The sequence below is a fragment of the Lithobates pipiens genome, unplaced genomic scaffold (genome assembly GCF_037356315.1).
Source record: "Lithobates pipiens isolate NorthernLeopardFrog02 unplaced genomic scaffold, aLitPip1_a1.2 Scaffold_3, whole genome shotgun sequence".
Lineage (NCBI taxonomy): Eukaryota > Metazoa > Chordata > Amphibia > Anura > Ranidae > Lithobates > Lithobates pipiens.
This window is the reverse complement of record NW_027507790.1, coordinates 180,075,638-180,098,449: the sequence shown is the minus strand read 5'-3', so window position 1 is coordinate 180,098,449 and position 22,812 is coordinate 180,075,638. Positions and strand designations below refer to the sequence as shown.

Here is a 22,812-nt window from a genome sequence, read left to right as displayed (position 1 = left end):
TCTAATGCCACGTACACAGGACTGGACTTTTTGACGGTGGTCTTCCCGATGGACTTTAGGCGGAGTTCCGACAGACTTTCCATATGAACAGACTTGGCCACACACAATCACACCGAAGTCCGACCAATTTTAAAGTGATGAAGTACGACCAGACTAGAATAAGGAAGTTCATAGCCAGTAGTCAATAGCTGCCCTAGCATAGTTTTTTGTCCGTTGGACTAGAATACATACGAGCGGATTTCTCGATAGGAACTGGGTTTGGTGGAGTTCCGGCTAAAAAATTTGAAACATGTTCTATTTCTAAAGTCATCAGATTTTTGGACAACTCCCATGGAGCCCACACATGATCGAATTGTCCGAAGTATGTGTTCCGTCGGACCTTTGCTGTCAAAAAGTCTGGTCGTGTGTACGTGGAATACCAGGCTTTCTTCTAAGATTTCTCTGAATTTGGCTCCTTCCAGCTTCCCATCAACTCTGACCAGCTTCCCTGTCCATGCTGAAGAAAATAAAAAATGCTACTATCACCATGTTTCATGGTGGGGATGATGTGTTCAGGGTGATGTGCAGTGTTAGTTTCCTGCCAGACATAACGTTTTGCTTTTAGACCAAAAAGTTACATTTTGGTCTCATCTGACCAGAACACCTTCTTCCACATGTTTCCTGTATCCCCCACATGGCTTCTCACAAACTGCAAACGGGACTTCTTATGGCTTTTTTGCAACAATGGCTTTCTTCATGCTACTCTTCCATAATTCCATAAAGGCCAGATTTGTGGAGTGCACAACTAATATTTGTCCTGTGGACAGATTCTCCCACCTGAGCTGTGGATCTCTGCAGATCCTCCAGAGTTACCATGGGCCTCTTAGCTGCTTCTCTGATTAATGTTCTCCATGGCCCGGTCTGTCAGTTTAGGTGGACAGCCATGTCTTGGTAGGTTTGCAGTTGTGCCATACTTTTTCCATTTTCAGATGATGAATTGAACAGGAGATGTTCAAAGCTTGGGATATTTATTTATAACCTAACCCTGCTTTAAAATTCTCCACAATTTTATCCCTGACCTGTCTAGTGTATGCATTGGCCTTCATGATGCTGTTTGTTCACTAAGGTTCTCTAACACTCAGGGCTTCACAGAACAGCTGTATTAATGCTGAGAATACATTTCACACAGCTGGACTCTATTTACTAATTACGTGACTTCTGAAGGCAATTGGGTTAACTAAATTTTAGTTAGGAGTATCATAGTAAAGAGTCATGAATACTGTAACGTAGATGTAGGTGTAACAGATGCATGCGGAGAGTAGGCACACTCTACAAGATTTTTGTTTAATGGTAGCAGGGTTAACACACAGCCAGGTAGCAGCTATCACAGTCGGGTAAAGCAAGAGTCTGGAACACAGTATAAATGCACAGCGGGGTAGCAGAATCTGTGTTGCTAAATGGCAATACGGGCCAGGCTGGCCAAACAAAGGAAGTAACAGAGTTCTGGCAAGTAGGGGTAGTCCGTGCTCAGTCTTTGAGACATAAGAATAAAGTTCACTCTACTCACAGGGTAAGTGATCATAAGGTTAATCCACGCTCAGGATGGCACACAGCCAAGGGTAATCCATGCTCAAAATGGCACACAGCCACAACCTCTTCCTGGATGGAGGCTGCAGGACTGACAAAACACACAACTGCCTTTCTCCCAGCACATTTTTCAATAGAACAAAAAACCCTCAGACACACTTCCCTTCCACCCTTGGTAATAGGGTGGGTTAAACTGTCCAATGACACTAGCCACACAGGTCAGGTGTATTCAAGCTTATTAGCAGGGGCTGCTGGAGGAGTTCACCCTCACTCCACATGGATATCCATTCCATAATACAGTGGTGTGAAAAAGTGTTTGCCCCCTTCCTCATTTCCTGTTCCTTTGCATGTTTGTCACACTTAAGTGTTTCGGAACATCAAACCAATTTAAACAATAGTCAAGGACAACACAAGTAAACACAAAATGCAATTTTTAAATGAAGGTGTTTATTATTAAAGGTGAAAATAAATCCAAACCATCATGGCCCGGTGTGAAAAAGTGATTGCCCCCTAAACCTAATAACTGGTTGGGCCACCCTTAGCAGCAACAACTGCAACCAAGCGTTTTCAATAACGTGCAATGAGGCTTTTACAGCGTCCTGGAGGAATTTTGGCCCACTCATCTTTGCAGAATTGTCCTAATTCAGTTACATTAGAGGGTTTTCGAGCATGAACGGCCTTTTTAAGGTCATACCACAACATCTCAATAGGATTCAGGTCAGGACTTTGGCTAGGACACTCCAGAGTCTTCATTTTGTTTTTCTTCAGCCATTCGGTGGTGGACTTGCTGGTGTGTTTAGGATCATTGTCCTGCTGCAGAACCCAAGTTCGTTTCAGCTTGAGTACACGAACAGATGGTCGGACATTCTCCTTCAGGATCTCTTGGTAGACAGCAGAATTCATAGTTCCTTTTATCACGGCAAGTCTTCCAGGTCCTGAAGCAGCAAAACAGCCCCAGACCATCACACTACCACCACCATATTTTACTGTTGGTATAATGTTCTTTTTATGAAATGCAGTGTTCCTTCTACGCCAGATATACTTGGACACACACCTTCCAAAGAGTTCCACTTTTGTCTCATCGGTCCACAGAATGTTGTCCCAAAAGTCTTGGGGATCATCAAGATGTGTTGTGGAGAAATTGAGACGAGCTTTGATGTTCTTTTTGCTCAGCAGTGGTTTTCTCCTTGGAACTCTGCCATGCAGGCCATTTTTGCCCAGTCTTTTCCTGATGGTGGAGGCATGAACGCTGACCTTAACTGAGGCAAGTGAGGCCTGCAGTTCCTTGGACGTTGTTGTGGGGTCTTTTGTGACCTCTTGGATGAGTCGTCGCTGCGCTCTTGGGGTAATTTTGGGCAGCCGGCCACTCCTGGGAAGGTTCACCACTGTTCCATGTCTTCGCCATTTGTGGATAATGCTCTCACTGTGGTTAGCTGGATTCCCAAAGCTTTGGAAATGGCTTTATAACCCTTTCCAGACTGATAGATCTCAATTACTTTCTTTCTCAATTGTTCCTGAATTTCTTTGGGTCTCGGCATGATGTGTAGCTTTTAAGGATCTTCTGGTGGACCTTACTGTGTCAAGCAGCTCCTATTTAAGTGATGCCTTGATTGTGAACAGGTGTGGCAATAATCAGGCCTGGGTGTGGCTAGAGAAATTGGACAACCACAGTTATAGTATGTTTTAACAAGGGGGGGCAATCACTTTTTCACACAGGGCCATGATGGTTTGGATTTTTTTTCACCTTTAATAATAAACACCTTCATTTACAAATTGCATTTTGTGTTTACTTGTGTTGTCCTTGACTATTGTTTAAATTGGTTTGAGGTTCTGAAACACTTAAGTGTGACAAACATGCAAAGGAACAGGAAATGAGGAAGGGGGCAAACACTTTTTCACACCACTGTATACGTTTTTCTCAAGGCAGACACAAACAATGGAATACAACCACACCCCAAACGATCCCAGCAGGGGACAGCTCTCTGGGGTGTAAGGGACAAGGAGGGGCAGAGAACGTGACAAATACAAATGCACACCACACTTTTCAGATATTTATTTTGTAAAACATTTTGAAAACTATCATTTTCCTTCCACTTCACAATTATATGCCACTTTGGCTGCTTTCACACTGGGGCACTAGTTTTAGCTGCACTTTACCGCTGCTGTAGCGCCGCTTTTCGGCCGCTAGCAGGGTGCTTTTAACCCCTGCTAAAGACGAAGGAAAGGGTTAAAAGAGCCCGAAAAGCACCACTGCCAAAGTGCTTTGCAAACGCTTTGGCAGCACTGCCCATTGATTTCAATGACAGGGGCAGTTTAGGAGCACCGCCCCAAAGATGCTGCTTGCAGGACTTTTTTTCCTGTCCTGCAAGCGCACCGCCCCAGTGTGAAAGGCAGTTTTCAGGTGCTTTATAGGCACTATTTTTAGCGCCCCAGTATGAAAAGTGACATAAAATCCAAAAAAAGGACTGGGAGACTGGTCTGGGTAAGCAATGACATGACTAAACATGGCAGACAATGGTTATTGATTATTTCTTTGTATTGGTTTTATATGGCATGATATACCATTACAGTATATTATGGTATGTTTTGTCTTCTAAATAGTGACTGTTAAAAAATCCTCTGAGGAAGCCCTTGGTGGCAAAACATGTTGGGATAGACACTTAACCGTCACCGCTTTTGTGAAAAGAAAAAGAAAGCAATTCTATGTGTGACACACCAAAAAGACAACATGTTTTTGTTTCTTTTCTCTGATTAATTACAATTTTTAACTTTGTATAGAAATGTGTTTTTATTTACAGTATCTCACAAAAGCGAGTACACCTCTCACATTTTTGGAAATATTTAATTATATCTTTTCATGTGACAACACTGAAGAAATGACACTTTGCTACAATGTAAAGTAGTGAGTGTACAGCTTGTATAACAGTGTAAATTTTCTGTCCCCTCAAAATAACCCAACACACAGCCATTAATGTCTAAAACACTGGCAACAAAAGTGAGTACACCCCTAAGTGAAAATGTCCAAATTGGGCCCAAAGTGTCAATATTTTGTGTGGCCACCATTATTTTATGCATTGCACTTATAACCCTCTTGGGCATGGAGATCACCAGAGCTTCACAAGTTGCCACTGGAGTCCTCTTCCACTCCTCCATGATGAGGAGCTGGTGGATGTTAGAGACCTTGCGCTCCTCCACCTTCCGTTTAAGAATGCCCCACAGATGCTTAATAGGGTTTAGATGTGGAGACATGCTTGGCCAGTCCATCACCTTTACCCTCAGCTTATTTAGCAAGGCAGTGAATACAAAAGTGGAGGTGCGTTTGGGGTTGTTATCATGTTGGAATTCTGCCCTGTCGCCCAGTCTCCGACTGGAGGGTATTATGCTCTGCTTCAGTATGTCACAGTACATGTTGGCATTCACGGTTCCCTCAATAAACTTTAGCTCCCCAGTGTTGGCAGCACTCATGCAGCCCCACCATGCTTGACTGTAGGCAAGACACACTTGTCTTTGTACTCCTCACCTGGTTGCCACCACATACGCTTGACACCATCTGAACTAAATAATTTTATCTTGGTCTCATCAGACCACAGGCCATGGTTCCAGTAATCTATGTCTGCTTGTCTTCAGCTAATTTTTTGAGGGCTTTCTTGTGGATCATCTTTAGAAGAGGCTTTCTTCTGGGAAGACAGCCATGCAGACCAATTTGATGCAGTGTGCGGCGTATGGCCTGAGCACTGAAAGGCTGACCCCCCATCACTTCAACCTCTGCAGCAATGCTGGCAGCAGTCATATTCTATTTTCCAAAGACAACCTCTGGATATGACACTGAGCATGTGCACTCAACTTCTTTGGTCGACCATGGCAAGGCCTGTTCTGAGTGGAACCTGTCCTGTTAAACCGATTTCTTTGCCACCGCGCTCCAGCTCAGTTTCAGGGTCTTGGCAATCTTCTTAAAGCCTAGGCCATCTTTATGTAGAGCAAACACTCTTTTTTTCAGATCCTCAGTCAGTTGTTTGCCATGAGGTGCCATGTTGAACTTCCAGTGGCCAGTATGAGAGAATGAGAGCGACAACACCAAATTTAACACACCTGCTCCCCATTCAGACTTGAGACAGAGAGGAGCTGTGTCGGTCGGTGAATTACAGAGAAAGGAATTTTATGGTGAGTACAAAAATCCTATTTTAACACACCTGAGACCTTGTAACACTAATGAGTCACATGACACCAGGGAAAGGAAAATGTCTAATTGGGCCAAATTTGGACATTTTCCCTTAGGGGTGTACTCACTTTGGGTGCCAGCAGTTTAGACATTAATGGCTGTGTGTCGAGTTATTTTGAGGGGACAACAAATTTACACTGTTATACAAGCTGTACACGCACTACTTTACATTGTAGCAAAGTGTAATTTCTCCAGTGTTCTCACATGAAAATATAAAATAAAATATTTACAAAAATGTGAGGGGTGTGCTCACTTTTGTGAGATACTGTATAAACCTTTTGGTTCTATTGATTTTATGGCACCCAAAAAAATCCCCCTAAAAACTTCTCTGTATCTATCTACTATTCAGAGATGTTGGTGCATTTTTGCATTTGCCACTTATCCACATCACAAACCATTCTCCCAATCAAGTACATTTATGTTTTTTGTTGTAACATGACAAAATGTGGAACATTTCAAGGGGTATGAATACTTTTTCAAGGCACTGTAACAGATGGATCCTATGGGCCAATAATTATGTATATCATTTATTTAAAGCGGGGTTCCACCCTAAAGTGGAACCTCCGCTGATCGGATCCCTCCCCCCTCCGGTGTCACAATTGGCACCTTTCAGGGGGGAGGGGGGTGGAGATACCTGTCAAAGACAGGTATTTACACCCACTTCCGGGCATGAACTCCCGTGGGAGTCTACGCCATTTCCTGTCCTGCCGCGCTGTCTGCTGGGACACACACGGGTCTCAGAGACAGCGCGGAGAATTCCTATTGCGCTGCGCGACTCGCACATGCGCAGTAGGGAACCGGGAAGTGAAGCCGATTCGCTTCACTTCCTGATTCCCTCACCTAGAATGGTGGCAGCAGCCGAGGGCCGAGCGATCGATCGGCCTCGGCTGCCGGCATCGCTGGAACCCGGGACAGGTGAGTGTCCATTTATTAAAAGTCAGCCGCTGTAGTATTTATAGCTGCTGGCTTTTAATATTTTTTTTTTGGTGGAATCCCTCTTTAATTAAGATACATTTTATTCTTTTGAATAGCAGTGGGCTTCTTCCAAACACAATTTTATCAACTAAAGTTCTGCCATGCTATTAATGCACAAACCCAGGCTATGAGTATAAAATTAGCTTCACTAATTAAAGTGATGTCAAACCCAAAAAACTAAAATGTATTATATTGCAGCTTACAAATTCTTAAAGCAGTTGTTACCACAGTCATATAATTCACTGCCAGCCCCTCTATTATATCTAGTCATTGTTCCGTCCACCAGATATCTATGCTGATTATCTGTACCTGTGTTATTAAATTTACATGTAAGATGTGTCATTTACATAAGACAATCATATGTGGTGTGCAAGCTCCATCTAGTGTTCTTTTTTGGTATTGCTGCAGTTGTTCTGTTTATAAGATTTTTGGTATGTGTAGTTAAGGAAGTTGTTAGTAAGCAGGGAATTCTGGGTAGAATCTTCACAGGAAGTCAAGCAGCCACCATTCTTTGAGAAGATACTCAGGAAGCAAGACGTATTTCTCAATGTATCGCCATCACCCCTTAGTGAACTTAAAAAGTAAGTTTGTACTATCTCATCCTATATTGCAGATCGTTGTTTCTGTAATGTATGCTGTAATGTATGCAATATTGTACTTATTGAGATCTATTTCTGTTATTTTGTAGTTTCAACTGGCTTGTTCTAATAAAACTGAGAACAAAGAAATATAGTATCTGAAGATTATGGGATAAGAAGGTTTAGCTATATGTTCTTGAGACAGAACAGTCATAACACACAGGGTTAGTGTTTTATGAAAACGAAGCTGGTAAATAGCTTTTTAGAGCAATCTCCTACTCCAATCCAGGGCTACTGCAGGAGGGGCCGAGCTGCTCCGTGACCTCACCAGCTGACGTCAGAGGGAGATCTCAGCCCCTCCCCCAGTAGCCCTGGATCAGAGTAGGAGACCAGCCGGGAGTCACGTGACTGGCCCGAAGATAGCTCTAAAATGGTATTTACATGTTTCATTTTCATAAAACACTAACCCTGTGTGTTATAACTAGATATAATAGAGGGACTGACAGCGGTAATTTCTAATATTTTATTTCTGCTAATCGCAGCAGGAGGGAGAGAGGCGGAGACAGACACACAGACACAGAGCTGACAGGCAGGGAGGGAGGGGGTGAAGGGACCAGAGGAGAGCTGAAGGTGACGGAGGGATTCAAACTGACCACGGTAGTCAGGGCTCAGCAGCCATGATTATTGTGGTCAGCCAGGTTTTTTTACAGTTTAGAGAGGGGCAGGTTAGACAGCACAAGCACTGTGCTGTTTAATCTGCTGTAAGGGAACATGATCTTTTTTTAAGGGTTACAAACACTTTAGATGTGGTGGCTAAATTAGTTTCCTTTTTAGTCTTTCTTTCCTTTATTGTCACCTGCTGTTCCAGCCAGTAAGTCTGTTATTCTTCAAAATCAACTGCAAAAGCTGACAGTTGAGAGGGTTTAGACAAACCATTTAACACTGACAGGGGTGCTTAAATGGTCAGCTTTTATTTATTTATTGTTGCTAGCTGTGATTGGTCACAATGATCACATGGTACAGACAGGGCCAATCACAGCCCATCTGTACCAAATGATTAGCTGTGGCCAATCACAACAAAACACACTTCAATTCAGTAAAAATGGTTGCTTATACCAGTAGAATTCACTGTTATAAGCAATCATAACTAATCAAACAAATGTTTATCACTTACCCAGAGTAGTACAGTGTTACTATATTAACACTGTATTGCTCTGGTCACAGTGTGTTAAAAAAGTTTTTAAAAAATAAAAGAACAAAAAAAATGTAATAAAGGGAAAAAAAATGAAAAAAAATATGAAAAATGTTTTTGCTGTTTTTTTTTTTTTTTTACATACAGTCCCTGATCACCACCATACCTGTTATATGATAGCGCTATACTACACTAGTGACAGTATGTAACAAAAAATGTTTGTTAAAAAAAAAAAAAACAACATTATTTTTTCTGTTTGTTCAGTTTTCCAAAATCCTTCCTCTCACAAAATCTCTTCTTCGTTCTCGGGCCGCTCCGCGCAATGGGAGGCTCCCGCTGTGTGACGCTTCTCTTCTTCTGACAGGTCTTATATAACGGAGGGCGGGGCCACCCGTTGACCCTGCCCCCTCTGGCGCACGGTTCCATTATATAAGACCTGTCAGAAGAAGAGAAGCATCACACAGCGGGAGCCTCCCATTACGCGGAGCAGCACGAGAATGAAGAAGAGACGTCGTGGAGGAAGATGCCGGACGAGAACACCAGAGCAAGAAGAAGAGGATCGGAGGAATAAGAAGATGGAGGAAAAAGAAGATGGAGGAAGAAACCGAAGGATGAAGAAAGGAAGAAGGAAGAAGACCAGAAAAAAGAAGATGAAAGAAGACTTTAATAAAGGAATTGTCGAAAACTGTCTTTTCTAATTTTTAACACTTTTGTCACTTTTTTTGTGAAATGGTAGGGATGCCATTTTTTTGGGCGTGGGGTTCCCCTTAATATCCATACCAGACCTGAAGTCCCTGGTATGCTCTTGGAGGGGAACCCATGCCGTTTTTTTTTTAAATTAAAGTCGCCTGGCCTGGGGGCGACTTAAAGTCGTGTTGTAAGTCGCTCCAAGTCGCGCTGTGATTCACACACAAGTCCTGTCCAAGTTGCCTCCCAAAGTCACACTGGAAGTCGTGTTGCCCCTGTGTGAATGGACTGTTAATGATATGGCGTGCGCTATTATCAATTGCGCCGGCATATTATGTGTTGCGCTTATGCGTGCGCCAGTTCATATGCTCACTTGATAATTTATCTGTCGCACAAATTGAGGTATGAACCGGTGCAGCGCATTCATCTTAGTAAATCAGCCTCATAGGCTTGTGCCTGTATGCAGCAGAGACAAAGTAAACCCCTTTCCTTGTATAATTATCAGTCATATTTTTTTTTCATAATCATTAGAAATGTAGTCATCTCTTCTTATGCCCTGTACACACGACCAGTTTTCCCGTCGGAATAAACTCTGATGCCGCGTACACACTAGCGGAATGTCCGACAGAAAAAGTCAGACGGGAGCTTTTCATCATATATTCTGATTGTGTGTATGCCCCATCAGACTTTTTACGTCGAAAATTCAAATGGACCTAGAAATAGAACATGTTCTAAATATTTCCGAAGGAACCAATTCCTATCAGGAACCGCTCATCGGTATGCTGTTCCGATGGACCAAAAACACTGCATGCTCTGAAGCAAGTATGAGACGGAATCTATTGGCTAATGGCTATTGAACTTCCTTTTTCTAGTCCCGTCGTATGTGTTGTACGTCACCGCGTTCTTGGCGGTCGGACTTTGGTGTGATCGTGTTTACTCAAGACAGTTTCAGCGGAATTCCGATGGGGAAACCGGTCGTGTGTACAGGGCATGAAGGTTTTTCCGACAGAGTTCTAAAGGAATTCCGCTGAAACTGTCTTGCGTACACATGATCACACCAAAGTCTGACCGTCAAGGATGCGGTGACGTACAACACGTACGACGGGACTAGAAAAAGGAAGTTCAATAGCCAGTAGCTAATAGCTTCCATCTTGTATTTGTACATGCTTCAGAGCATGTGTTGTTTTTGGTCCGTTGGAAGAGCATACAGACAAGCAGTTTTCCCAATGGGAATAGGTTCTGTCGGAAATATTTAGAACATGTTCTATTTCTAGGTCCGTCAGAATTTTCGACGTAAAAAGTCCGATGGGGCATACACACACGATCGGAATATATGATGAAAAGCTCCCGTCTGACTTTTTCTGTCGGACATTCCGCTCGTGTGTATGCGGCATTAGTTTATTTACACACCATCTGCCATAATATTTGAAGCCAGGTTAGGACCAAAACAACTGGAAGATTTTCTGTGTAAAGAGATGCCTATAGCGGAGGGGTGCTGCAAAGTGTCCCTACAGGCTCCAGTGATAGAAATCCCTCCCTACACATAGTAGATACAGACTTAATGTTATAACATTTATGTTTTCTACTTACCTGTAAGGTTGAGTTCTTTTTCGTTACCAAAGTGGGGAAAAGAATAAGCAACAGAAGGAGGTTCTAGAAAATCTGAAATAAAAAAAAAAGCACATTTAAAAAAATTATTTATGATCAGGGCTGTTAAGGCTATTATATATCACAATTCTTCACAAAAAAGTTTTTCAGAAGCATACATGTAGATTTTTCTTTACCTCTAAATTTACCATAATAGACAAAGGTGGTAAGGGTGATGTTCATTTCTCTATTATTGTCTGAAACAAAAACAAAAAAAAAACTGAAAATCAGATAAGAATGAAAAATAGCAGTTAGACTTGCCACTTATCTCATTAAATATCTGTAATCAGCAGTTCCCATGAAATTGTCACAGGACCGTTCTTATCTTGATTCTTGGCAGTAGATGAGAGAGAGTGTACATTTCTTTCTAGCTTTTTTAATCGCTCTCTCTCTCTTTTGCCCGTTCCACTGTGTTATTCAGATTGTATTTATGGTCTGGGTGAGATGGTTTCAGTCCTATAGAGGCAACGTTATTTGATGTTTATACAGTATATTGGTATGCTTCCCCCATCACTTGCTGTTAGCACAGCCTTCAGCTAGAGACTCCCAGTCTGCTGTTCATTTCGTTTCACTTTACCCAAAGAGTTTGGCTAATGACACGTGCAATTCTGCCATTACCAGCAAATAGCCAGCAGCAGGATCACTAAAGAGGCTGCCTGTCTGTCCCCTATGGAAGCCCTCCCCTGTATCCAAATGCAGGGAGATGTTGCTCTGCCGCTGGCCTGAGCGATGCTGAATCTTAAATGTTAGTGATGTCAGTAACATCTAGCAGTCTTGCAATTCCAAAGGGACAAACAGGCAGCATTTTAGCGATCCAGCTGCTAGCAATTTCACCAGCAGTGGGTTTGGAAGCAGCAGAGTCACTAATCTGACATCAGCCTAAAGGTCCATGCACACTATTAGAATTTCTGCAGATTTTTGTCTTCAGATTTACCAAAACCATATAATATGAGGTCAAACCTTAAGAGTTTCAATTTGTATGCAGTCAGGCAGGCCCCTGCACTGCATGGTTTTGGTAAATCTGAAGACAAAAAACTGCAGAAAATCTGATAGTGTGTATGGGGCCTTGGGTTCAGAAAGTCACTGTCCTCTTAGTTTTTTTTTCTCTTAAGACTTGAATAACATCCTCTGTATTGCACTTCGCTGTAAGTAAAACCGCATTGGGTTAAAATTTTGTGTCTTCTTCAGGAGTTATACTGTCTGCAGATCTTGTCAAGTCAGCAAGGGCCATACTGTCAGACTGGGTTTTACGAGGTCTTAGCATATAATGACATTTGAAATAAAACAAGGGTATTTAAGACAGCAAGAATTATGTGGTTGCCAGCTATGACTAAGGCCACCCGTGGCCAAAACGCATAAGTGTGGGGTGTTTTTTTACCCTGTTTTTGTAAAGCAATAAAGTTTACACTACACACATTTGGAATATGCTGGAATTTTTACTGTGGTCTGTGAGACTGCCACTTCTGGCACAATAATTTAAGAGTCATTTGTGGGTACAAGGACATATGTAGGCAATGTATAGAGTGAGTTGGCCCAAACTCTAATTAACCAGGTTACTTTACGCCAAGAGCAGCTTGTTTTTGCTGCAACGTTCTAAAGCAGAGCTTCAGCCAAATCAGGAAGCTCCATTTGTTCGTATCCTCCCCTCCCTTCACTGCCACATTTGGCACTTTTTGGGGGGGGGATCGGATACCTGGTTTTGACAGGTACCCGCTCCCACTCCTTGGTAAGATCGCTGCACGTTGATCTACGTCCCTCCGCCTCCCCTCAATGCCTTCTGGGACACAGACAGGTCCTAGAAGATGGTGGGACCATTCAGAAAGCACAGTGTGACTCACGCATGTGCAGTAGGAAACAGGTTGTGAAGCCACAAGGCTTCACTTCCTCTTTGCATCACTACAGATGCCGGTGCTTGCACCCGAAGTTGATTGACGAATTGGCTTCGGGTGCTGACACTGTGGTATCCCTGGACAGGTAAGTGTCCTTATATTAAAAGTGAACAGCTACAGGCTGGACCTCCTCTTGAGTTCTAAAAGAAGGATTGCAGAATACTATTTTCAACAAAAATCGGATGTGCATGATCGCAGCTTGTGTGCACTGAATATACTCTACAGCACAGAGGGCTCAATTCACCAAAGGATATTGCATGTAGACATGTGCGGTTTGTTTTGTTCTGAACAAATTTTCGGACAAATGTTTTCTTATTCAGAGATTTGGATATAACCAAATACCTGAATTACCGTATAAAAGAAGTGTACCGAATGCTCCGAGTAATGAAACAAAAGTCGTCTGAAATTACAAAATTCAAATTGAAATTCGTATCTTACATCAAATTCCATTCGAATTTGAACTGTAAACATATTTCTGAAATCAATGACTGTGTGTATTATTAGAGTACCATTTATAATGCTGTTTTAGTTAAGCTAAAGGTGATTTAAATTGTCATTGTAATCAAAATGCACTTTTTAAATGTAAACATTTCGACTGCCACATAGCAATCGGAAAAAATCAAAACTGTTTGATTAGACTGATTCAAAATGTATTGATTCAAATCAAAAAAAATCTGTATGTTTTAAGAAAATTCGATAAAATACATAAAAGGAATAGGAATTCCGAATACTTATCCCAAATACGGATTTAACGAATCAACTGAATTTAACTAAACAAAATAACTAGATTAACGAAACAAAACCAAACAAATTTTCTCATCATGCACATGTCTAATTGCATGTGATGTTTGGGTCATGTGATACAACTATTTAATCCAAGCATCACGTGTGATATGGAAACTTACCAAAAAAATAATAAAGGCTCATTAAATACCGTATAGACCTGTGTAAAAGTCAATTCACAAAATAATTAAAAAAGTAAACAACTACATTTGTTAAATAAGGTGTGGTCTAGCCATGCTCTATTTAACAAATGTATTAAATTACTAGCTGGTTGTTTTAAAAGGCAGCACTCACCGTGTTCTTAATAATCAATGACTCTTATGCTGTCCACCAACAGCAGAATATAAACAAAGAAGCGGACAGTAAAAAAAAAAAAAATATGAAAAAAAAAGCGCACAAAGTCTCCCCTACAATCTATACCAGGCCCTTCATCTCCAATCGGTAGGAGGGCCCTGTGATTGGCCCTTCTGATCACATGACGGCCGTTTCCAATCACAGCCGTCATGTGATGTAAATACGGAGTCGGTTGATAGGCAATCAGCTCTCCTCTCCTCACACAGAAGTTGTCGGTGAGGAGAGGAGAGGGGATTGCTGCAGGCAGCTGGTGATCAGTGAGTATGAGCTGTTTTTTACAGATTTTTACTCACTGATCCCCAACCTAGTGTCCCCACAATGTAAAAAACACAAAGTAAACACACACGTCCCAACATAGTAAAAACCCCTGTCCCCCACATATGTAACAGTAAAATCACATGTCTCAATGATTATCTGCACTGTCCGTGATCACCTGCGCACATCTGTACATGATCATTTGCATACATATGTGCGTGATCACATAAACCAATTATTATACACTTAACGGATTTTTTTTTTACCAAAAACATGTAGCAGAATACATTTTGGCTTACATTTATTTCAAAATGAGATTTTATTGGATTTCTGTTAAAACAGAAAGAAGAAAATATTGTTTTTTTTCCCAAATTTCCATTCTTTTTTCGCTTATATCGCAAAAAAAATAAAAAACCGAGTCATGAATAAATACCACCAAAAGAAAGCTCTATTTGTGTGAACACTAATGCTCGTACGGTATTTAACTCTAAAGCCCCATACACACCATCAGAAATTCTGCCAGCAAAAGTCCGATGTGAGCTTTTGGTCAGAAATTATGACCGTGTATGCACTCCATCGGACTTTTGCTGGCAGAATTCCAGCCAGTAAAAGATTGAGAGCAGGTTCTCTATTTTTCGGTTGGAAAAAATTCCGATCGGAAATTCTGATCATCTGTACAAATTCCGACGCGCACAATTCTTACACTTGCTCGGAAACAATTCGACGCTTGCTTGGAAGCATTGAACTTCATTTTCTTGGCTCGTTGTAGTGTTTTACGTCATCTTGACTGGCGAAAGTTCAGAGAACTTTTGTATGACCGTGTGTATGCAGGACAGGTTTGAAGGGAATTCCATTGGAAAAACCATCCAAGTTTTTTCTGATGGAAAATCCACTCGTGTGTACGGGGCATCAGTGAACTGAGCCTAGAATTTCAGTGATACGCATTTCAGCTAACTGCAGACATGATCATTGTCTAGTTACTCACCATCAACAAGGCCAACGCTGAGACTGTCATTCCTCAAGTCCGTAATATTGCCTGGAAAATAAAGGAAATAATTGAAGACATTGAAAAAAGATATGTTACCCATGTATAACAGCACAGAAAAGCTCAACTAAAGCTTCATCAGCTACTACTGTAATGTAGATGCATAAATGTAATAATTAAGGGCTTTTTTTTAACCCTGAAGTGGATGTAAACCCTCACATATACCCAGTGAAGTGACTGGCCTCAGGTGATACACAGAGATCAAACAAGCCTTCCTACATACGTTGTACCTCTCTATCTACGGTCATCTTTTCTTTTCTACATCCAATCAATGTGCAGCTTTTTTTAATATGTTTTTGCTGAGTTCTGGAGCATTGTTGATGCGTTTCAATACGGGTTCTCATTTTTTTTTCAAAGTTTCCTGAGGTTTCTTTTTTGCTGTAACACAATTTTAATGAATCTAGATGCATTCCAGTGCATTTTTTATGCATTTTGCTGCGTTCCAGTACAGATCTGTTCAGAAACAAATGCAGCATTTTTTTCCAATGGTACTGACTGTAAACTGCACTGGTGTGAACTAGGCCATTGGAACCCATAGAATCTACTGTCCATGTTTTCGATGTAGAAAAAAATGCACTGGACTGCATCTGGTGTGAATTGGCTCAAGCAACAAATGAATGGGGCAGGCCAAGGACAGTAGGACTGTGGAAAAAAGGACTAGAGAATACTGAACATTCTCCAGCCAAGTCTAGATTCCCCCAGAAGTTCTCCCCCCACTGAGTAGATTGCATAAAAATTTTTTCCACCTAAATGCATTATTTACAATTTTTCTACATTTGCAATGTAGTTGCCCACCCCATTCATTTGTTCAGATCTTCTTGCAAGGTTCCCACATCCTGCAAAGCACTGGAACCCTTAGCAGCTAGACTACGGGGAGACACAGACGTCATAGGATTCCAGGGCCCCATGGGCACAAATATTATATTAATGTATGCTGATGATACTCTACTGTACCTAGGAGATATACAGAATACCCTACAGACAGTCATGAACCTCATCAAAGCCTTCGGAGATCTATCAGGCTTCTCTATTCATTGGGATAAGTCAGTGCTGATGCCCTTAGACCCCCTAGACTCCCCGCTACCAACTTGCACAGAGACAGTCCAGATAGTAACCTCATTCAGGTACTTAGGCATCCAGGTGACTATGGGCCCATCTCAATACCTTGCTCATAACCTAGCCCCCCTTCTCAGTAAGTTTCGTGATAAAAGCACAGCCTAGTGTAAACTACCTCTCTCGGTAGCCGGAAGAATAAATCTCATCAAAATGGTCTGGGCACCACAATTATTATACATATTTCCCAACTCCCCAGTGTGGATCTCCTGGAGATGGTTTGAAAGAATTGAGTCCCAATTTAGAGAACTAATATGGCACAAGAAATCAGCCAGGATCAGGCTAACAACCCTACAGTATAACAAAGATGAAGGGGGGGTTAGCGGTCCCCCACCCCAGGACCTATTACCTGGCGTCCCAGCTACAACAGCTGGGGGGCTGGGGAACAATAGACCTAACTGATCCTATCCATAGGATACTGGATATAGAGGGGGACAACGAATCTGCACTCACACGGCTGGAAGCAGGATATCCACACCTAGACCCTAAGGCCCCCACAGTGAAACTATTGAACACGCTATGGTCATATGTTAAAAATGTGCTGGGGATAAAGGGGTACTTGACCTATACACCCATATAACGTAATAGAGAATATAGAGCAGTGATGGCGAACCTTGGAACCCCAGATGTTTTGGAACTACATTTCCCATGATGCTCAACTACATTGCCAGGTGCATGAGCATCATGGGAAATGTAGTTCCAAAACATCTGGGGTGCCAAGGTTCGCCATCACTGATATAGAGAAATACTGAAACTGAGAGGATTCAGGAACTGGGAAGAAGCAGGAATTAAGTACATTTCCCAATTGTATAACGGCCCTACAATCAAATTGTTCTCTGAGATCCCGGCAGAATTCGGGATCCCAAATAGCAATTTCTTCAAATATCTACAGCTATGTCATGCATTGTCTAGTTACTCACCATCAACAAGGCCAACACTGACACTGTCATTTCTCAAGTCCGTAATATTGCCTGGAAAATAAAGGAAATAATCGAAGACATTGAAAACAGATATGTTACCCATGTATAACAGCACAGTAAAGCTCAACTAAAGCTTTATCAGCTATTACTGTAATGTAGATGCATAAATGTAATAATTAAGGGCTTTTTTAACCCTAAAGTGGATGTAAAACCTCACATATACCCAGTGAAGTGACTGGCCTCAGGTGATACACAGAGATGAAACAAATCTTCCTACATACGTTATACCTGTTTATCAACAGTCATCTTTCCCCTACATCCAATCAAAGTGCAGAATTTACTCAGGATCTCTTCGTTTTAAAAAGCAGGGAATGGAGAGCTGAAGTTACACTCAGGGAGGAGAGCTCTGAGAGCTGATAGGTGGGAAGTAACACACCCCCCTTCACACAGCACACAGAAACAGAGCTGAGGCTGTCAATCACAGGAGGTGCCTTCCCCATCATGATTTTAGTGCTCTGGATTGAGAGAAGTACACACTATAGAGGGATATGCTTTGTTCCTATTTTATGTCTGAGGTTTAGGGCCAGTTTACACCACAAAAATGCAGTCTAGATTTGTTTTTCTACATGAGCTTTTTTGATGCGTTTTTTTCTGAGTTCCGAACCGTTTTTGATGCATTTCAATAGGTTTTTTTTTAAGTTTCCTGAGGTTTTTTTTTTTTGCTGTAATACAGTTTTAATGCATGTAGATGTATCCCATTGCATTTTTTATGAATTTTGCTGCATTTTAGGACAGTTCTGTTCAGAAAAAAACACTTCTACTTTTTTTTTTTCTCCACTGGAACTGATTGCACTGGTGTGAACTATGCCATTGGAACCCATATAAACTACTGTCCATGTTTTTTTCGATGCAGAAAAAAAGCACTGGACTGTATCTGGTGTGAATTGGCTCAAGCAATAAATGAATGGAGCAGGCCAGGAACAGTAGGGCTGTGGAAAAAAGCCCTAGAGGATACTGAACATTCTCCAGCCCAAAAATGAATCAGGCTCTATCCGACTTGCTGCAGCTTCTAATGCACACTATACAGTACAGGAGAGGAGTCTACAACTGAGAAAGACTGAAGGTAAGACTGCAGTTCAGCCTACAGTGAGGGGAAAAAAGTATTTGATCCTCTGCTGATTTTGTATGCTTGCCCACTGACAAAGAAATGATCAGTCTATAACTTTAATGGTAGGTTTATTTTAACAGTGAGAGACAGAATAATAACAATAATATCCAGAAAAACACATTTCAAAAAAGTTATAAATTGATTTGCATTTTAATGAGTGAAATAAGTATTTGAGCCCCTATCAATCAGCAAGATTTCTGGCTCCCAGGTGTCTTCTATACAGGTAACAAACTGATATTGGGAGCACTGCCTTAAAGGGAGTGCTCCTAATCTCAGCTTGTTACCTGTATAAAAGACACCTGTCCACAGAAGCAATCAATCACTCAAATTCCAATCTCTCCACCATGGCCAAGACCAAAGATCTGTCCAAGGATGTCAGGGACAAGATTGTAGACCTATGCAAGGCTGGAATGGGCTACAAGACCTTCGTCAAGCAGCTTGGTGAAAGGGTGACAGCAGTTGGTGCGATTAATCGAATTGGAAGGAACACAAAATAATTGTCAATCTCCCTTGGTATGGCTCCATGCAACATCTCACCTTGTGGAGTTTCAATGATCTAGAGAACGGTGAGGAATCAGCCCAGAACTACACGGTAGAATCTTATCAATGCTCTCAAGGCAGCTGGGAATAGTCACCAAGAAAACAAATGGTAACACTACGCCCTAGAGGACTGAAATCCTGCAGCACCGCAAGGTCCCCCTGCTCAAAAAAGCACATGGCCAATCAAGCTTTTTGGCATCAGCTGTCGTGTTTGGAGATGGAGGAATGCTGCCTATGACCCAAAGGGCACCATCCCCACGTCAAACATGGAGGTGGAAACATTATGCTTTGGGGGTGTTTTTCTGCTAAGTGGACAGGACAACTTTACTGCATCAAAGTGACAATGGACGTGGCCATGTACCTTCAAATCTTGGGTGAGAACCTCCTTCCCTCAGCCAGGGCATTGAAAATGGGTCGTGGATGGGTATTCCAGCATGACAATGACCCAAAACATACAGCCAGGGTAACAAATTAGTGGCTCAAGAAGAAGCACATTTAGGTCCTGGAGTGGCCTAGCCAGTGTCTAGACCTTAATCCCATAGAAAATATGTTGAGGGAGCTGAAGGTTCTAGTTACCAAACGTCAGCCTTGAAACCCTAATGACTTGGAGAGGATCTGCAAAGAGGAGTGGGACAAAATCCCTCCTGAGATGTGTGCAAACCTGGTGGCCAACTACAAGAAACATCTGACCACTGTGATTGCCAACAAAGGTTTTGCCAAGTACTTAGTCATGTTTTGCAAAGGGGTCAATATCCATACCAGACCCTTCAGGTCTGGTATGGATATTAAGGGGAACCCCGCGTCAAATTAAAAAAAAAATTGACGTGGGGTTCTCCCTAAAAATCCATACCAGACCCTTTATCCGAGCACGCAACCTGGCAGGCCGCAGGAAAAGAGGGGGGGACGAGAGAGCGCCCCCCCTCCCTCCTGAACCGTACCAGGCCACATGCCCTCAACATTGGGAGGATGCTTTGGGGGTCCGTGACCCCTCAAAGCACCTTGTCCCCATGTTGATGAGGACAAGGGCCTCATCCCCACAACCCTGGCCGGTGGTTGTGGAGGTCTGCGTGCGGGGGGCTTATCAGAATCTGGAAGCCCCCTTTAACAAGGGGACCCCCAGATCCCGGCCCCCCCCTGTTTGAAATGGTAAGGGGGTACAAAAGTACCCCTACCATTTCACAAAGAAAGTGTAAAAAATGGTTAAATAAAACAAACACACTTTTGAAAAATTCCTTTATTAAAAATAAAAAAATAAAAAAAAGATTCCAGCGGCGGTAATCCACTCTTGCTATCTCATCCAGCGCAGCGATCCATCCTTCTTCTGTCTCCTCCACGGAGACACTGCAGGCATTCCGGCGGCTGACGTTTCTTATATACGGAGGGCGGGGCCACCCGCCACCTGACCCCGCCCCCCTCTGACGCAAGGGGAAACCCGGGGTTCCCCGTGATGTATGGGTGACCCCGCCCCCCTCTGATGTAACGGAAACCTGCCTGTGTTACATCAGAGGGGTGCGGGTCACCCCTACGTCACAGGGAACCCCGGGTTTCCCCTTGCGTCAGAGGGGGGCGGGGTCAGGTGACGGGTGGCCCCGCCCTCCGTATATAAGAAACGTCAGCCGCCGGAATGCCTGCAGTGTCTCCGTGGAGGAGACAGAAGAAGGATGGATCGCTGCGCTGGATGAGATAGCAAGAGTGGATTACCGCCGCTGGAATCTTTTTTTTATTTTTTTATTTTTAATAAAGGAATTTTTCAAAAGTGTGTTTGTTTTATTTAACCATTTTTTACACTTTCTTTGTGAAATGGTAGGGGTACTTTTGTACCCCCTTACCATTTCAAACAGGGGGGGGGCCGGGATCTGGGGGTCCCCTTGTTAAAGTGGGCTTCCAGATTTTGATAAGCCCCCCGCCCGCAGACCTCCACAACCACCGGCCAGGGTTGTGGGGATGAGGCCCTTGTCCTCATCAATATGGGGACAAGGTGCTTTGAGGGGTCACAGACCCCCAAAGCATCCTCCCAATGTTGAGGGCATGTGGCCTGGTACGGTTCAGGAGGGAGGGGGGGCCGCTCTCTCGTCCCCCCCTCTTTTCCTGCGGCCTGCCAGGTTGCGTGCTCGGATAAAGGGTCTCGTATGGATTTTTAGGGGGAACCCCACGTCAATTTTTTTTTAATTTGATGCGGGCTTCCCCTTAATATCCATACCAGACCTGAAGGGCCTGGTAATTGAATTTGGGGGACCCCCACGCTTTTTTATTTATTTATTTATTTTATTTTTTTATCAATGACTTTCAATGAGTGTTCTCTGTATTACGGAGCCGACAATTCATAATAGCTGCGAGTGATTTTAAAGGACTTTTTTTCCTGCATGAATGACACTTTGTGCAGGGACAATTCTAAGCACGGGAAACATGCGCCCCTTCACAGGCATACTATAGACAACCCCCCCCCTACGAAATTTAAAGGAATATTACACTTTTATTGTTTCACTTTAATCATTATTAAAATCACTGCCCCCTGGGGCAGGACCCGGGTCCCAAATTAGCGGCTAAACACTTGCTAGAACTTGCTTTGTTTGGATTAGTTGCAGGACAGACAAGATCCGGTAACAACGAAGCCTTTATTCACCGGTTCTCTGCTTTAGTTCCAGGATAAAAACGTACTCATATATTCATACGATTCTTAAGGCGGTGGAACTTTTGCAACTGCACCAACAGTGAAACATTTCTTCCCTAAGCCCTTGTACACACGGTCAGACATTCCGACGGAAAATGTCCGATCGGACTGTGTTGTCGGATAATCCAACCGTGTGTGGGCTACATCTGACTTTTTCCGTTGGAATGTCTGACCAACAAAGTTTTAGAGCTGGATATAAAATTTTTCGACAACATGATCCGATCGAACTTTGTCCGATGGTTTGAAGAGAATTCCGATCGGACAAAGTGCCACGCATGCTCAGATCAAATTACGAGACCAAAGCTTTTGGCTACTAGCCACAACGTAGTCCCGTCGCAACGAACGAACGTCATCACGTTATGAACGATCAGATTTTCCGACAACTTTGTCCGACCGTGTGTATGCAACACCAGTTTCGGACAAAATCAGTCGGAAAGGGTTTAGGATTAGGAAGTGAACCATACGGAATACAGTCTTTCAAGTTCAACACATGATAACGACTTTACATCACCGTTACTTTACTTGTCTCGTGGGTCCCCCTTCTCCTCCTCCCTTACCGGCTTCAGGCGCTGCCAGGGCAGGGCTGGGACCATTCTCCTTTCTTCATCCGTGATGAGTAATGACTGTGGGGCCACCTCCTTCTGCAACGGCGACACCCGAATTAGTAGCCAAGGTAGATGCTTGGGCCTCCTTAACAGAAAGAGAAGGTACCGGCACCACCTGTTCCGGACTATCGGTCACTGTGGGTGTCTCCGAAGGAGTGATGGCAGTGGGAACTAACACTTCCGCTGCAGTGTCGGCGAGTTCGCTCGACATGTCCAGTTCCTCGGAAGAAGAGTCAGCCTAAGACAAAGTAGGACTGCCCACCTCAGCAGCTTCGGTACTTGAGATGGGTTCTTCCACAGAGGCATACCCATGAGCCCAATCCACCCTCATCACCCGCGATGGCACTGGCGGCCTGGCAGCTATCAGCAATAATTCTCCAGATTGACAGCACTGGCTCCAAGGGCATATAAAGCAAATCCAGAACATCACTGACAAACAATTCCCATTGTCACTGAGCTTTGGGAAATGTACAGAGCAATCTCACCCTTCGGTGTCATCTGAATATCCGTGTCAGTAATCATGGTTCCAGAGGCGAAGAAACTGGCGAGGGTCATATTCAGCCAGCATGGGTTGAGGAACCTTCAGCCTCGGACCTCCCAGATGC

At 43.0% G+C, this 22,812-nt stretch overlaps 1 protein-coding gene across 2 annotated transcripts in view; it reads right to left on the bottom strand.

The window, feature by feature from the left end:
- Positions 1 to 22,812, bottom strand: part of LOC143940812 (proteinase-activated receptor 1-like) — a 50,845-nt gene that overhangs the window by 3,794 nt on the left and 24,239 nt on the right. Inside the window, exons 2-5 of one of the 2 annotated variants that reach the window (XM_077462571.1) lie at positions 17,224 to 17,274; positions 15,131 to 15,181; positions 11,002 to 11,061; positions 10,808 to 10,879 (exon numbers count right to left, since the gene is read on the bottom strand). In XM_077462571.1, the coding sequence (XP_077318697.1) occupies positions 10,808 to 10,879; positions 11,002 to 11,061; positions 15,131 to 15,181; positions 17,224 to 17,274 (234 nt within the window). The remainder of the gene's footprint in view (positions 1 to 10,807; positions 10,880 to 11,001; positions 11,062 to 15,130; positions 15,182 to 17,223; positions 17,275 to 22,812) is intronic. The other variant, XM_077462572.1, reaches the window with a different exon arrangement.